Source organism: Alligator sinensis, unplaced genomic scaffold, assembly GCF_000455745.1.
Source record: "Alligator sinensis unplaced genomic scaffold, ASM45574v1 scaffold276_1, whole genome shotgun sequence".
NCBI lineage: Eukaryota > Metazoa > Chordata > Crocodylia > Alligatoridae > Alligator > Alligator sinensis.
Genome location: NW_005842432.1, coordinates 627,311 through 645,184, shown reverse-complemented (window position 1 = coordinate 645,184; position 17,874 = coordinate 627,311). Strand labels below are relative to the sequence as shown.

Here is a 17,874-nt window from a genome sequence, read left to right as displayed (position 1 = left end):
AGGCACAGTTTCTCTTGATAATAAAATAATAACCTTTTAAATGCTTTATGATTTCTTTCATAAAGGATTTTTTCAATGTTAGTTAAAGGTATTTGGAGAACCGTATAACATGTCAAAATAAAAAAAGCAAAAAGGGAAGATTTTATTGTTGATATTTCCACCCCAAGTTTTCCAGGTCCTTAGAAAGCCATTTTGATATGAATGTAGCAATTTTTGTTTTATTTCCTGATTGGTTACAAGCTTCTCAGGAGAAGCAGCAGCTAATACTTGTTGGGTTGAGGAAGAGTCTTCAAGAAAGTTGTACTTTAATATTTCTGCTAATTCTTCATAAGCAAGAGTGTTATATTAGCGCCTATACTTTTCAAGGTCTAGAAGACCTTTCAGGAAATCTGTTTGGAAAGGCCTGTATTTTGGTCTCATTTCACTTGGCAAAGCACAGCCCAAAATAAATCAATCATTTGATGAAGAGAAACCATAGTGGCAGGTTCCTACTGTCCTTTGTTAGATTAGTTTTGTTGTAGCTATGGCAACACCTTGTCTCCAGACCAAAGTTCACTTATTTTACATCTTTATTACCATGGCTGCTAGTTAAAAGTTTACTGGCATAAACTTCCTGCCAGTACAAAGAACGAGGTCCAGAGTTTCTAGCAGCAGGGCAGAGAACAGTCTCAAGACTAAAAGGACTAAGGAAATAAGAAAAAAATATTCTGAATCCCAAGACAAACACTTCTTTGTGACAAAATGCCATCCAGGAAAAAAATGTTGATGTTTGCAGCTGCCTTTTTTACTAGTATTTGGTCTTTTGTGATAGTCTGCCTCATTCTTGCAACCAAAAACTGGGCATCAAGTGAGGTTACCTTTACCCAAGCAAATTCAAGCACTGTTACCGTAACCATCGCATATGGAATTTTCGAAGGTGTGTGTTCACAGATTATAACTGGTGGAGTTCAGATGCCAGAAACAACTTTCCAAGGTAACTACTGTACTGAATGTAAATGGATAGTGTTAACTTGGCTTGCCTTGATTCATTCCATCTTCGTAGCTATATATGAACAGCAGTTCATTTCTTTTGTTTGTACGTAAAATATTTTTATTGAAGACAGAGAATGTTCAGACTAACATCAAAGGATTAAGGAGACTTTAAAAAGGAGAAAACAAATAGTAAAGCATATAATAGCATCAACACATTTATAAGGGGCAAACTTTCAAATTATTCATGAACATGTAATCCACCACATTGTGGAAAGTAAGTATCAAGGTAAAAGGGAAATGGGTATATTAGAAATAGCAAGTCCATGTTTGTAAAACTTTCAATAAAGAACAGAATTCTAATAATATTTTTTTAGATTTAAAATATGAAAGATATCACATATCAAGACTAGTAGGACTTTTTATGCATAGATTACAATTTGTTTGCAAAATCACTTATTATTGCTGCTAGATTTTTCCTGACATTCGCCAAATTAAAGTCAAAATTAATTATTTGGTATTTCAAATCTTAATTTAGAAGTTTGCTTCTTGCTCCCAATTGCCAGTCATAGATTTAAGCTTGAGTAGATTATTCAAAGAAAAAATCCAAAGTATTAGATAAAGTTCTATTGAATGAGTCTAGTCTGGATAAATTAATGATAAAAACAGAGTAACACATATCTGGAACTAACATGTATGTTTTCTCAAGTAAATACAGTGCTCTGACACTGATGTTTGACATAAAACATTAATTTAATTTTTTTAGAAAGATTGTCATAAGTCTTATATTCCATTGACTATAATATAGCTATGCTTTACTGATATCAAAGCAGTTAAAACATGCTATACATTGATTTTTTTAATAATTAAAGTTAAACTTTTAAAATTACAGATTGGTGAAAAAAAAGATTAACATGATAATATTTATTATCCATTTCCATTTAAATCAACTTCTATTTAACATAAAATAGTATTTTAATTCTTTTATTTCTATGCATATTACTATAGCTATCCAGTAGTGGCAATTTCTTATTTCTAATGCTACACTGTATTAAATGTACATTGAAATGTGAATTTGTTATCCACCTTTCAGGCTCTTTTTCTTTACGATTGCCAAGAAGCCTATCTGATAAATTTATAAGTTTACAAGGATGACAGGAAAAGAAAGAAATATTAAGACAGACAAAAAGAGAAAAAGATGAAAAAGGGGAAGGGAAGGACCCTTGAGAAAGATAGTAAAAATGAAAAAAAAAATACTAGAAACAAAATACCAGAAGCAGCAAAGTAGAAATAATGAAACTGTGTAAGTTAAATAAATGTTACTGAAGTGGATAGAAGTGTCTGACAATTCTAAAAAGATTACACACACACTTAAATTTTTACTGAGAGTTGTTCTATTGACAACGATGTACAGTGGTATTTACACCAGTGTTAATCCAATAACTTCAGAATAACTACTTTAATGGTTAAGTATGAACCTGAGAGGAGAAGCAGCCCCCAATGCCCTACAATTAGGAAGTATTATTTAAATAATTTAGAAAATATTTTACAGCTTTCTACTCCTCATACTTTTGGCAGAGACACTACTAGCACAAACAGACCACAGCCAGACAACTCCAGAAGCTCCTTGATTTAGAAAATAATGATTGGAATCATTTAGCTCTTCCTCATTCATAATATTATTACCTGAATTTATCAAGAATGCTCTACCTGCATTACCAACAGGACCTGAGTTTGTAACAGTGACAAGAGGAGCCAATTCACCCTTGGGATGTAATTACACTACAATGACAGCAGAACATCAAATGATTATAATGGCAGGGCTATGCAATCCTAATTTATGTAAATTGTAAGATCTACATTCCAATCAAATCTTTACTAGCAGAATAGCTTAAATATTACTTTAAGAATTAAAATTATTACACAAGGGTATATTAAAACCCGAAGTTTTGACATCAGTCCATTAAAACAATTCAATTTGGTTATGGTAGAAGGGCTAGATCAGGATTTGATTTAGCTAGTTTAAATCATATCTATGCAGGTATAAAAAACAATGCTTATGTATAAGAACTGTTTATATTTAATTGTTTTACCCTTATGCCAGTCAGTGCTTTTCCTGTTCACAGTTCTATCTATAAAAATTGGAATTTACCCATATAGAGGGCACTGCAGAAGGCCACCTTAGATTGGAAATAATGTAGGCCATGCATTTTGTCTTTTACAATGATTAGCACAGTAGAGTCTTCAGCCTGATTATGGTATCTGTGTGCTACTGCAATATAAGGATTAATTACAAACTAATAAAAAGCACTCACAGGATATTTGCAAGAGCAAAGCAGGTAGGATTTGACCTGCATACTATATTTTTAGGCATGGTACTGTGCTTCATTGCTGCCTAATTGAATTATAACTAAAATGTAAAATGATATTTGGCAAGTTATTAGCTGCAATGTACCATTGTGGCTTTCCTGTTTCTGGCGAAATTTAAATATGATGAAAAGAGGTGTAAATTTTGGCCATAGCAACTGTTTTAAGCAAGAACTTTACCAGATGGGTAAAGAACATGTTTGAAAAATAATCTATCAATTTGCTTGAGTCCCTGAGTTAAATTGATATATGACACAGTAAAATGTAACGTGTTTTTATTCTAAAGGTGTTGGTTGTGGCTGGGTTGGCCTAAGGACATATTCAGGGAATGTTATTTGGGTAAATGTGATATATTTTATTAGACCAAGTGAATAGTTGGAAAAATTGTTCTTTGCAAGCTAATATCGTAGGTTGTACAATTGTGCAGTATTGTAGATTTTTTTTGCTGAGGCCTGTTCTATATGATTTTGCAAATTCTCAAGACATGTACAATACACACTTTTGTGAAAGATTTTCTGACACTTTAAACTTAATATTAAACAATATTAAAATAACTCCACTGATCAGACTGCAAATGTCAGAGTATCCTAGTAAACTACAATCTCTTTCTTTGAGAAAGAACTATCACCCCTTTCGACTAATGAGATTGTTGGTGAGGAGGGAAGCTATTTTGCCATTTTCACCAAAACTGAATTCCATATCCCCACAAAGTAGTGTGAAAAGGGAAAAACTGTCATTAGACTATAATGTGAGAAAATAACTGTGAGAACTATTCTATGTATTTTTAACTGATAAAAATAAATGGTGTAGTAACTTAAATAGTCATGTTCTGTCTGTTTTCTAAATGTTGAACATGACGAAAGGCCAAATGGAACACACTGGTCTTCTATAGCTTTGGAGAGATGGTAAGTGGCTAATATTTGTATAACTCACCACTTGCTTGAAATTTCAATCTTAAACTCCATGTCTGGATCCCCACATTGCTCATGGTTTTTGCTATACTGTTCATGTACAGAAATGGTTAAATACAAAAATAGCAATTTGAAAATAAAATTTACAGAAAACTCTGTTTTCAGATCTTGGTGGTATTTTTTACCATGGCTATCATTAAAAAAAGGTGTTTTCAGAAACCATTTAAAAATATTTTGTAGCAAAATTCCAACCACTATAATATGAAGTATTACTTCAGAGTGACACTAGCCATTTGATCCATAGCAATTTTAGAAACAAAAGGATTTTAAATTGCAGAGGCTATGTGTTATCACATAGCTGCCATGACAAAGTGGAACTGAGAAAAATGTTATTGTGGGGGGCGGGGTTGTAGAAAAATATGAAGGGACAGGTGTCCTTTTTTCATAAATTAACTGTTAGGAAGAATAATAAGCATTGTTTTAACCACGCAGCCCATCCTGTTAATAGCAGCAACTGTCTCATGCACTGTGGATCTCCATTAGATATCTTGTCCCTGTTTCTCATGTGGAACTTCCATGGATTTCAGGGGACATTGTGCCTAAGAATTAGAATGGAAATTGTGCTGTAAAAGATAGTCAACATAAACCAAACAGGAGAGTTTAACCTTTATATAGCTATTTTTGGAAATCAGAAATGTTTGCTGGCTATTCCATTGTGGTTGTTTTCAGAGGACTGGTTAATTATTAGGTTTATAAATAACACGCTAACAAAAACATTTACTATGATTGTACCTGAAATTTTATTTTGGATATTACTCCACTGGAAGGAATATTTGATTTTCCATAGCATATTTTGTCAAGGAACCGTGCAGAATATGAAAAGGTCAACTAAAGTAGCAGCATGTTAATAAGCTGCCACTAATGATTTAGATAGGCTAAACAACTAACATGGCTGCTTAATACTCTCAGGTGATGGACAGAACAAGCTACAAAAAATGTCAGAAGCCGTTAGTCACCTTATAGACATATTTGTTCCTAACAAGTAGTCTGTTGAGTTTGTGTTTTAAGTATGGCAGAAACAGCCTGCCCAACAACATTTCAGTTAATTTGATATAGAATGTGAAATATTTTTAGTGTCTTGTCTTGCTTTCAGTTTGGAAGCAAACTTATTGCATTTTAGTCTTTTGGTGCAGATTGTGCAGGGTGAGGCAGATTCACATACACTCATTGAGCTAGTGTTGAATGTAACTTTATTAACAACAAGCAAAAACATCAGCACAAAGAACATATTTTAACCTTAGAGAGAGTATTGTTACTTTGTCCAATATCCTGTCAGGAGTCAGATACACACTTGAAAAGTATTGACACCATAATGTTGATTAAAAGTGTAAATTCATGCACACACATATTCTATGGGGTCTCCATGGAATTTATGAAATTGGACTAGCGGGTCGGATTATAATGTACTTTGAAAAAACACACTATTTATCTTCAGTTTATGTACAATGATAGCACTAAAAATGGAAGACACATGAAGACAAAGTAGCCCAAAACAATGCCCTTTCAAGTCAATGGTAAATTGGGGTCATTAAAAAGGGAGCTGGACTGAGTTCTAGAACCAACATATTGTGACAGGCCAGGCATAGTTAAAGAGCTCTGACCAATTAGAGGTAAAAACAAACAAGCAAGTGAATATGTGGAAGAAGATAGGGAGGACTCCACAGGTGGATTGATATCCCTCACATTCAGATTGTTTTATATCATAAATGTGTAGAAGGTTTAATCTAAATAGAGATTCATACTGATTATTTTCAACCAAATCTGTTTTTGTAGATTACTTTGTTTATTCCAGTTATAAAATATGGGATTTTAGCCTTCAAAAATAAAGAACAGAGAAAGGTAACCTATAACATATTAATTAAGACCTTAAAAAAACAACTGCAACAAAAGTGGCACTTAATGTGGCTTGCAGATGTCTAAGTCACTAAGTGCCATCCTATTCCACCTGACAGCAGCCACAAAACTGCCAAGAAGTCTAGAAAACAATGCTTATTACTCTCCAAAACAGGTATTTTATGAAAAATGGACACCACTTCCTTCATATTCTTCTTTTCTTACAACCCTAAATTATCATCCTTTCTTATGTGCCTGGCTGGAACGTGGGGTAATGAACATTCTCAGAAGCAGCTGCAAAACTATTTAGATGGCTGATTCCCACCAATTTTCTTTGGGGAGTAAATGAAATCCACCGGTCTCTGATTCCTTAGGCAGAGAAAAACTAGGCTACTTTAAAACACAATGGGTGCATCTACATGTCGCTAGATAGTGACGTTGCTATGATGCCATGCTTTAGTACTTCCTGTTGTAAGTACTAAAGCGTAGTACGGGCAGTTGCTTTGCTGTGCATGTGTCACATGGTTAGATTTTCCCGCTACATCGCCATAGCAGTACACTATACCCAAGGGAGTGCACCACTACAGCGATGTAGCTGCCAATCACGTGTATACCCACGTGATCACTACATTGCTGTAGCGCACCTTATACCAATGTAGCATGTTGCTGTGTCACTGTAGGGCAACGTATAGACATGGCCTTTGAGGCAAAGATTAGGCACAAAGCATGGTGGAGGTAGGTCCATGTACCTTTTACCCTATAGCCTAGGCATTGGATTACTGGTGCAGGAGACTGAATAAAGCTTAGAAGACAAGCCTTGTATCTCACAGCAGTTGAACCCAAATTTCTCATTTTTCAGGGAAATGCCTGAACCACGAAGCTTATCAGCAGCATGACCCAGATACAGGCCTTCAGGCTTGACCCTAAAGGGTCACAACTTCAGAGATAAGAGACAATGACAGGGAAGCAAGGGTCCCAATTAGATTTATGGAATAAGGAGCAGGCAGGTCAGGAACTCAAGGTCTGTAACAGACCAGGGCGTAGGCAGTCACCCTGGGTAGAACCACAAACCAGAGGAATTAGGGACAGGAAGCAATTATTCAGACCTCAGTCTCTAGCCAAGGGGCCTGGGTCAGGCTGCTGTAGCTGTTCAGGACTGGGACCCAGACCTTCACCCAACTAAGCCAAGAGCTGACTGTCAGAAGACTAGGGTCCAGGCTGGATCAGTAACCCATCTGCTACCGTGGCTCTAAGCAGTTGTCTAGGCAGACCCTAGTCGGGTCCACTTCCCTGTATCATTAGGTTCAAGTTAAGGTATTAATGCTGAACTCTTTCTTTCAGTTTTAGATAAATTGGATAACATGGAAACAAAAAGTATAAACGTTGTGATCATCTTGCTCCTGATTCTCAGTTTGTTCAGCTCTCTTCTGAGTTCTGGATTTACGTGTAGTAACACTGTATGTAATCCCTATCAGACTTTTTTGGGGCCTATTGGAATCTACACCTGGAATTCCCTAAATGGTAAGTATGTAAGCTATGTTACTTTAGATCCCAGGAAAGTATGACTGGAAAGCCCCTTCCCAAGGCAGGATCATCCCTGCCTAAACCAACCCTGCTGCGTGTCAGCCTAACCTGCTCTTGAAAATTTCTAAGGAGGTTGGGGGATTCCACAATTTCTCTGGGTAGCCTGTTCCAATGTCTGTCTGCCTTTATCATCAGGAAGTTCCTTCTAATCTCCAATCTAAATTTCCCCTGCTGAATCTGTAGTCAATGCTCCTAGTCTTGTCCCCTACAGCCACAGAGAGAAGCCCATCATCATCCTTTGTAATCACCCTTCAGGTTTTTGAAGACTGCTATCAACCCTTGCCTCCTCAGTCTTCTCTTCTCCAGACCAAATAACCCTAGTTCTTTAACCGTTTCCTCCAGTCTTGATTTCAAGGCCCCTAATAATTTTTGTTGGATAGTTGATTTTCAGGTAAAGAAATTTTATAATACACTTTGTATCTAGATCCTGATTCTTATTTATATCAACTCCACCGTGCTGTGGGGAGCAAAGAGAACTTGTGCAGTGTATCTAATACATATGTCTGTATGTACAGATTATATCTCCTGATTCGTTAATACAGTAAAAGCTCTGTTATCTGGCATCCCCTGGGAATGGGGGATGCTGGATAACAAAATATGTCGGTTAATTGAGTGGCCCCAGCTGCCACTTCTCCCGCTGTGTCTGGGGTGTCCCTCTGCCCTTCCTGTGGCATCGCTGCCCCTCCCATGGGCCCTGTGGACCCCGCAAGACAGGGAGGTGGGCCCCACACAGCCCTGTGCAGCCTGTTATGCCCCTGGGCCATGGGGGCTTGGCAGCGCAGGCTGCTTTGCCCTGCGCCATGGGGTCTCGAAGAAACTGGAAGTGGCACGGTGGGCACTTCCGGTTTCACTTTCCCTTACAAGCCGGCATGCCTGTTAACTGAGCATGCCAGCTTGTAAGGTGCCGGTTACCGGAGAGTTTACTGTAGATGCATGCTCACATACCCATTTTTACCAGAAGAGGGGAGGGGGGCAATAAAGGAGTTTTGATTTTATCTATGCTGACAGCAAGCAAACACTCTTTTCCATAGCCATATATAAATATGGCTTGCCTATGAATTTTAAGAATGGGCAAAGATTATTTCCCATATGATATGGGACATGTTATAAACTGACATTATTTTGAAAGATGGTTTTGCATTATTTAGGCTTTCAAACTGATATTGAAACATCCCACCTCTTATAGAAACAGTAACATTTTATTGTTTACTTTAAATTAATCCATCCGTCAGTAAGTTAGTGGCTTCACTGATTACAATAATGAAAATGAATAGAAATGACCATTTACATTATAATTTAATGCATAGATGTCATCAAAGATCTGAATAATCTGACCATTTTTAAACTACTGAAACCCAGACAGGAAAATGAAGGTATTGGAAGTAACTAAGGCACATATTTTTAAAGTTATTTAGTAGGGGTGTGCGAAGTGGGCCATATTCGATTTGAATATGGCCCAAATCAGGGAAGGTGACTCAATTCATTGATTCAGATCACTGTCCCTGAATCGATTTGGCTGAATACGAATCTGAAGATTTGATGCTGATTTAGAGAATCAGCAATTCAGACACAGACACAGCTTTAAAAGTTTTTTCTACATACCTTGAGGTACCATGTGCAGCTCCTGAATGCTGCGATGTTGGGGCGCATGGAGCATCCCACAGGAATGCAGGGGGGCCATCCACATGCTCGGCTGTGAACCCAGAAGTGGACTGGAAGTACTGGGTCCACTTCTGGGTCTGCCAGGGAGTGCACTGGGGGCCCCCCTGTGCCCATCCAGCTCGGCAATCGACCACAGGGGGAAAGGCTACAGGTAGGAGGGCTGGGGCTGAGCCCATGCAAGCCTGGTGAGCTGGGCTGTGGGGCAGCAAAAATCCCCCAGTGGGGACTCCCCCCAGCTGGGGGAAGGTCAGTGTTCAGCTGAGCTGTTGCATTCACCCCGCTCTGTGCCTCTCTCAGGCAGGGTCTAAAGAGAGGGCAGAGCTGAACTGGTCCCAGCCTGGTTAGCTAGGCTGCAGGGGAGCAAACCCCACCCCCAGTGGGGTCTTTCTCCTATGCTAGGCAGACCCCAAATGTAGGAGGGGCTGGTGCCAGGCTAGATGCGTGTATTCCCCCCGCCCCCTCTCACAGGTGTGGGGCTGGGCAGGGGGTGGGGCTGAGCCAATCAGAGCCCTGCTAGCCAGGCTGTGGGGTGGTGAAAAGCCCCCCAGTGTGGTCTTTTCCCATTCTAGGCAGACTCCAGTTGGGCGGCCAGGACTGGGTGGTGCATTTCCCTTCCCTACCTCCCTCTCAGAGGTTCAGGCAAGGGAGGAATTTTCTACTGCCTCTCCCCTCCCTGCAGCTGACAGCGGGGCAGGGGTGGTGGGTGTCCAGTAGCCAGTCAGGCCTGGGTTGCCACTGGGCTGATTTAGCAGCCTTAGGCAGCTGACCACAAAGGGTGGTGCTCATGAGCACCCCCAGGCCCCTGGCCTGGGCTAGTGCAGGCTTCTGCTTGTCTTGGCCACCCAAACACTGAACAACAGTTCAGTCTGTTATCGGTTCAATCTATGCAGCTTAGAAAAACCTGTGACGATTGAACCAATTCCACCTCAGGCTTTTTGAAACTTTGTACTTAGCCTTAAAGTCCTGTGCAGTGCTACACCTTGTTATCTCACTCAAGTCTGCAAAGACATAATAGCCCAACACACATACATGAAACAATTACGTTTTAATCCAAAGAATACACGAGGTTTTAGAATTGTGAAAATGCCATCATTTTTTTCTTTCTTTATGAGAAAAATGCTTTTACAGATGATAATAAGATAAAATATTCCTTAAGATAAAAAATTAGTAGAGATTTGAACTCCTGCAAGCAGTTCCCTGGAGGTATAACCTATCATTCACCCATTAGGCTTGCATCTGGCTTCCTTTAACATACCTTTGCTATCCTTCTGATCTTGCTACTGTAATAAACCAATCTCTCAAACTGAATTTATCTCAAGAGGATTCTGCTTCCCCTAAGAGCAGGCTTTGGATTTGGAGAAGTTACTGAAAAATATCTGATTACAAGGTGCTTCAGTATTAGAGATGCATCCTCCTAAAGCATTTCAAATGCAAAACTGTTATATTGGGTACCTCTGCTTTTGCTTTACACTAAATAGCATTTTGAAACTCATCTGGGGAATCCCTCTCAAGCAGTATGGATCTTGGGACAGAATCTCTCCTAGTGTACATGGGCTTCACTGCTCCAATGTCAATGGAGCTATATTGATTTACTTCTTCAGAGAACCTGACATCTTGTTTTTGGAAAACAGCTACTGTTTTAAATAAAGCCATATTCACAGGTGAATATAACATGATCACTCCTTAAAGCCTGTTGATTTCTTACTACTGATCTCCAAATTCTATAACACCCTCAGAAGATTTTCTGATCATTGAGACTTGTAGATAGAGGTATGGTGGTTTAAGTATGGGAAGGAGGTAAAAAATACAATAGGCGATATAAATGGGAAGAACAACATGCTAAGTAGGCCTGTGCGAGTCAGCAGCAATCCAATCCAGCTTCAGATCCAGCCGCTTCGGATGGCTGCGATCTGATCTGGAGCTCCGGACCAGGTTTCCTCCTTGATTCAGCCTAAGCTTTGGAGCTGCCTTGGAGATCTGGCCATAGGGTATAATGGGGAATCAATGAAATATCTATAACTTTGTTGGTTTTTGTATGATTTGTATGTAATTTTCAGAGGTGGTAGACTCTGCAGAGAGAATGAAGCCTGCCAAGTTTCAAGAAGATCGGTGTAGTGGTTTTGGAAGAGCGGTGCAGGGGTTTGGGCAGAACTGTACCCCAAATTCTTGAAAACCAATCTCATATCACGGCTGTGTCACACCACAGGGGGTCAAAGCTGCAGGGGTGGTATCTCATACTGAGGCCACAAAGCTTGCCAAGTTTCAAGGAGATCAGTGCAGGGGTTTGGGGGGGAACTGTACCTCAAGCTGCGGACAAGCAAAACCCTTGCCATGGGTGCCACTATGTGTGTTAAGGTGCAGCGGGGTGACAGCTGCAGGGATGGTGGCCCCTACTGTGACGCCTGCCAGCTGCGGAGGAGATCGGTGCAGGTGGGTTCTGGGGCCCTGCATCCCTAGCTGCTGACAGACAAAACTCTTGCCACGACTGTGTCTGTCTTGGGGCAGTTATTGTCTGTATTGATTCTTTCCTCTCCTTAGCCTGGTTTTGTAGGTGCTGATTGATGCTCGTTAAATCGTTATGTAGTAGCCAGGTCCTGTGTATTGAACTGGTCCCCGAGTCCCTGGTCCCTGAGTGAATCATGATTAATTGATTGGTAACTGGTAACACAGCAGCGTAGCAGCCAGGCCTGCAGCAGTGTTTCCCCTCCCTGCCCCAGGACAGACAGTCTGTCCCACAAGTACCCGTGGCACCAGTTTTGCTTGTCCGCAGCTTGAGGGGCAGTTCCCCCCAAACCCCTGCACTGATCTTCTTGAAACCTAGCAGGCTTTGTGGCCTCAGTAAGAGGTACCAACCCTGCAGATTTCACCCCGCTATGTGGTAACACCTAGATGTGACATGAGTTTTGCTTTCAAGAATTTGGGGTGATGTTTCCCCCAAACTCCTGCACCGATCATCTCAAAACTTGGCAGACTCTATCCTCTCTGCATAGTCTACTACTTCTGAAAATTTAATCCAAATCATACAAAAAACAACAAAGTTATAGATATTTTATTGTTTCCCCATTATACCCTATGGCCGGATCTCCGAGGTGGCTCCGAACCGCTTCAGGAAGCTGAACGAGGCTTCGACCCGGATGTGCTGCTTCAGACCCCAAAGTGTCTGAAGCTTCTGTGGATCCAAAGCTCTGTCTGAAGCCTGGCACAGCCCTAATGCTAAGTAGGTCCTGTAAAGAACTAGAATCAGAGAGTTAATTAGGGGGCACATCTACATGTGCACAGTGGTTACTGCACATTAAGTTTAGAACCTGTAATAACCTGTAATAACAGGTACTAACTAAATGCACAGTAACCGGTGCTACTGCACAGTAGCGCTGGCGCATGCATTTTAGGTGATGCTACCAAGCAGGAGACAAATTCTATTGTGCATTAGCGCGTTAGCACAGGTTTTGCCCACTGTGCTAATATGCAGTAGAATTAGCCTACTGAGCTTGAAGTGTCTCATGTAGACGTACCAAATAGCTCCAAGAAAAATATTCCAAGCAGCATTAATAACACATTCAGACTCCAACACTATTTAGCCAAGTCCTAAGGTAACCACCACATCCACATATGTTTAAGTCTGTAAAAAAATAGGACTCTGATCTACAGTTCATATGTATCAACTCTTGCGGAACCTCACTATATATTTCCAATGCAAAATTTCACTGACATCAACAGAAACTGAATACATGGCTCAAATAGAATATATTATATACAGCTACAAAGTCCAAGAGCAACATTTGCACTATGCAAACTTCTCCTTGAAAAAATCTGAAAATGTTCACATGGGTGTAACTTTCTCGACTAAAATACACAATAGAACTATTGTATTTGCCTAAACTTACCCAAAGAATGCTTTTCTGTAACATCTGTATTTATATTTTCTAGGCATCTTCATTCTTCTAGCCATGATATTATTTGCAGCGAATATAGAGGCAAACAAGCTGTCAGTAAAGTTGGCTTCAAAATGTACATTTTCTACAAATCAATATGAAAAGTCCACCAGTAATTATGGCTACTCATACTGGATCATGCTGCTTATCCTTCTTTTGAATGTTGCCACTGTCATCATTATATTTTTCTATCACCGTGCAAGATACTCGGAGAAGAAAGAACAGGAAAGACCCATAGAAAATGCACCAAAAGATGGTATTTTGTTTTAAGGATGCCAACTCTTTTAAGTTAAATATGATGTGGAAGATAATTTAATTTGGACAGTGAGAACTGATCATTTAAACACTAAAATTGCACTATTCTTTGGTTCATTGTACTGAACAACTGATGTCTTCAATACTCATTGATTGAAGGCAGTAAGTTAATGTAGCAAAATAGTGATCCCAAGGTACTTCAGTCGTCTTTGGATCCTTTAAGGATGAACTTTGTATAGCTCTCTTCTGCTCCCTCAAAGCAGTCCCTTACAGAGAAGTGGTCAGCAAAACAGTAACAAACACAGGGACTCAGTTTTAGGGCAGGGGCTTCCAGGAAACGTTATTCCAAGTCTATACCATCTTGCATCCAAATAAATCCTACTGCAACACTCTGCACACCCTCCACAACCTTCCCAGAAGCTCTTCTGACTTAACAATGGGGAATGAATTTGCCCTTATCTAGCACAAGTATCAGAGAGGCATAAAAAAGACAAAAGGTAGGGCAGGTGGCTCCTTAGAAACTCACTGGTTCAGAGAGGCAAAAGGTTTTGTAGGCAACAGCCTACCTGGTCAGATGCTATGAATGGATGTGGAGAAAGGAGACATAAAGATATTAAAATGCTATTTCTACATTTTGACCACAGGCTTAGTTAGAAACAACTGTTTCTATTGTTCCTGGGCCATTGTTTTGGACGACAGTAATTCTTAATCTGAAAGCTCAAATAGTCAAGAAAACCTAAGATTTCCTGTGATACAGAAGAAAAGGTTCTGGGGCCTCAGTGCTTTGTTCTCCACTGTAGTCATTGCTATTTTCCCTTCTTGTCTTGTATTTCATTTACTCTCCTCTTCATAAAGTAATCGCTTTCACACTGCTGCTCATTGCCTAAAAGTTGTTTTTGATAACTTTATTCTGGACTATGGGCTCACTTCTTGTTTACTATTCACTGCATGAACCTAGTTACTATGCAAGATGTTGCCAGTTTCATATAAATCCACCCACAGCATAGGGTCAGACAGGCCCATTCTGCTGTAGCTGCTATCTCGTATCTAGAATGACTTCATACACATTTTTAGTTTGCACAATGACAATATGCTAAAGGGATGTAATGCAATTATAAACAAGAAGGGAGATGACATGCAAATATAAATGAGAAGGCAAATTTCTGCTCACAAACAGAAGTGCAGCTCCCTGTTGTAACTAATAGCACTTTGCAGGAACTGTTCCAAATTACAACGATCTCCCAGACCAAACAGAAGTTCACTGTTGAATCCAGGAGGGAGAGGAATCTAGCTACTGGTTTCAGCCTGCTGCTGGTTTCCCCTAGCAATGACCCCTCCTCCGTCCTAGCCCTTGCTGTTTTTCAGAATGGGAGGGGGGAAAGGGAACAAAGGAAACTGGTTTTTGGTGTTCCACAGCTGGCTCCAATTCACCCACCCCCAACCTCCAGCTGGGGCTGAAAAAACCCCAGACCAAACTCCCTTCACTCTCTTTCCCCCCTCCTATTCTGAAACCAGTGACAGGCTAGGAAGCAGCTTAGACAGAAGTTACAAAAGAGGCTCTGTTTTGAAATGTCTTCAGGGTTCAGATTTTTGTGGGATAGAGCCCTTTTAAAGCACTTTGCAGACATGCATTTTTGTTTGGTCACAGTTGTAGAGTTTTCAGGGGCCAGATCAAGAGAAAACTGTCACTTCTGTCTCATGTGTGTCAACTATTCATTTCTTGGTCATGTGATGAAAAAGTATGAGAATCCCTATTTTAGACTATTAATAGGCTTGATTACTGCAATTAGCAGAAGTAGAAAGTGCACTTAGCACAGGTGTGGCTTTCCTGCTCCTTGAAAGTTAAATCACCTTTTCACCAAGGGGGATATATGCAATACTGTGGATTCAAAGCTCTCATTCATTATTTGGAACTAAATAAAAATACAATACTTTAAACTTAAAGAAAACAGACTCCTGGCTTTCTAGCTTCCTTCTTCTAATCTTTACTGCTACCCTGACAGATTCTTTCTCTTTTAAAATAGTTAATTTTCAGCATAAGTACTAACCTGACCTTCCTCTGGGTAAGAAGGCAGAACATATAACTCTAAGGTTATGCTTAATGCTCATACCACAGGGAATGGATATTCACAGACACAACAACAAGCATCATCCACTCTCTTGCTCCCACTGTTGAATGCCTTTCTTAATTTGTAAGAGACAAGGATTTCTGTGAGCAAATATATTTCTTTAATTGGGCAAACTGCATACTTGGGATAGATTTAGACAAGCTTTCTGGTACATAGTACCCTTCTCCATGTCTACAACATCATTTCAACATTTAGCTAACTTTATCATGTGACCTCTGTTTACCACAGTTTTCCTGAGCCAGGCTCAATATGTATTCATTCAATGACATGGGACAGTGCTGCTAAATGTGTGGCCATGTGGGCTAGATGAGTGGTGCAGGGCCAGTCCCTGGCTAGTCCAGCTGTGCTGGCCCAACTCTGCATAGCAGTCCACATCATTCAGCCTTCAGGGCTCCCCACAGATCCAGAAATTTGACAGCAGGGGATCTGAAATTAATGCTGGCACTGCTTCCTGAATGCTGGATTTTTGGACTGCTGGGAAAACCCACAGGTTGGATCTGGAATGCAGGTCAGAGGTTGAGCACCCCCAGCATGGGCAATTGAACATGAAATAAAAAGGGATTCTAAAGAAGAACATCTTTGTGGATACTAGAGTTTTTCCTGCAATATGATTTCTCAAAAAAAAAACAACACGCAAAAAACCCCCTAACAACTTCAGAAGCTGTCGGTTGTGTCAATGTAACTTTCAGGCTAAAATATCCACTATGCTTTATCAGAAGAAAGTATAAGTTCAGTGCAGAAGTCTGGTAGTAGAGCAGTGTATATGGAGTAGATCAGCACAAAGTTAGTGTCACACAAGAAAAAGTTTAGTTTCTTTCTGTATGAAGAGACTGAAGATGTGCATCAAGCAGGATGACCATAGCCAGTCTTCACTTTCTGACAAGAACCCTGACAACTATTTTTCACCACAGCAAACATTTCAGCTGAAATGTCAGATATTTGGGGCCCACAAGCTGAACTGGCACAAAGCCAAAACATTTGCCAGTTTTGTTTTGGCTGCAAAAAAGTCATACAGCTTCAGCATGCAACTGTCACTCCTCTGCTAAAGCCAACATGCATCACACAGCACAATTAAATCTGCTTCAGGCATTTTGTATAACAGCATAAAGTCATTGCAACAGATGAGCAGAGGACCTGTACCTCCTTCTTGGAACATAAATGACTGACCATGACTTTGATATTTGTACTGCAGTAAAGGACCATTAATAGGGAAACTTAAGTAGAGTCAGGGATTTACTTTCAATATACATCCTCAGTTCGATGTGCTTATTGAAGCTTTGGAGTCTGTAAAAATTAGTCTGGAAATCTCTCAAGATCTGAAGCTTTTCTTATGAGGTCTCATGTGTTTTATCCTTTGATATGATCTTTCTGCTAAACTGCCCATATAGAAAGTTTGCTGGCTATTAGGGCCGTGCGAAGCTTCGGGTGGTGATTTGATTTGGAAGAGATTTGGCCCAATTTGGTGGCCAAATCGCCTAATCATCATGCCTGACTAATCTAGTCTGTTTTTATGACCAGGTTACGAAACGCCTGGACACAGGAGGAGGGGTGGATGTCGTATACTTAGACTTCAGGAAGGCCTTCGATATGGTATCCCACCCCATACTGGTGAACAAGTTAAGAGGCTGTGACTTGGATGACTACACAGTCCGGTGGGTGGCGATTTGGCTAGAGGGTCGTATCCAGAGAGTCGTGGTGGATGGGTCGGCTTCGACCTGGAAGGGTGTGGGCAGTGGGGTCCCACAGAGCTCGGTCCTTGGACCGATACTCTTTAATGTCTTCATCGGCGACTTGGACGAGGGAGTGAAGTGTACTCTGTCCAAGTTTGCAGATGACACAAAGCTATGGGAAGAAGTGGACACGCCGGAGGGCAGGGAACAGCTGCAAGCAGACCTGGATAGGTTGGACAAATGGGCAGAAAACAACAGAATGCAGTTCAACAAGGAGAAATGCAAAGTGCTGCACCTAGGGAGGAAAAATGTCCAGCATACCTACTGCCTAGGAAATGACCTGCTTGGTGGCACGGAAGTGGAAAGGGATCTTGGAGTCCTAGTGGACTCCAAGATGAACATGAGTCGGCAGTGTGACGAAGCCATCAGAAAAGCTAATGGCACTTTATCGTGCATCAGCAGATGCATGACAAACAGATCCAAGGAGGTGATACTTCCCCTC

At 40.4% G+C, this 17,874-nt stretch overlaps 1 protein-coding gene across 1 annotated transcript; it reads left to right on the top strand.

Moving 5' to 3' along the window:
* The first annotated feature begins 615 nt into the window (after positions 1-615).
* CLRN3 (clarin 3) lies at positions 616-15,517 on the top strand. Its single transcript, XM_006030248.2, has 3 exons — positions 616-973; positions 7,482-7,661; positions 13,314-15,517. The coding sequence occupies exons 1-3, from the start codon at positions 742-744 to the stop codon at positions 13,586-13,588; spliced, it is 687 nt and encodes a 228-aa protein (XP_006030310.1). The 5' UTR covers positions 616-741; the 3' UTR covers positions 13,589-15,517.
* The last annotated feature ends 2,357 nt before the right edge of the window (positions 15,518-17,874 follow it).

Excerpts from the sequence above, each read along its gene's own strand:
- CLRN3 (XM_006030248.2), top strand. The coding sequence starts at position 742 with ATGCCATCCAGGAAAAAAATGTTGATGTTTGCAGCTGCCTTTTTTACT. Across the intron at positions 974-7,481 it reads GCCAGAAACAACTTTCCAAG|TTTTAGATAAATTGGATAAC; the intron begins GTAACTACTGTA and ends TCTTTCTTTCAG. Across the intron at positions 7,662-13,313 it reads CACCTGGAATTCCCTAAATG|GCATCTTCATTCTTCTAGCC; the intron begins GTAAGTATGTAA and ends TATATTTTCTAG.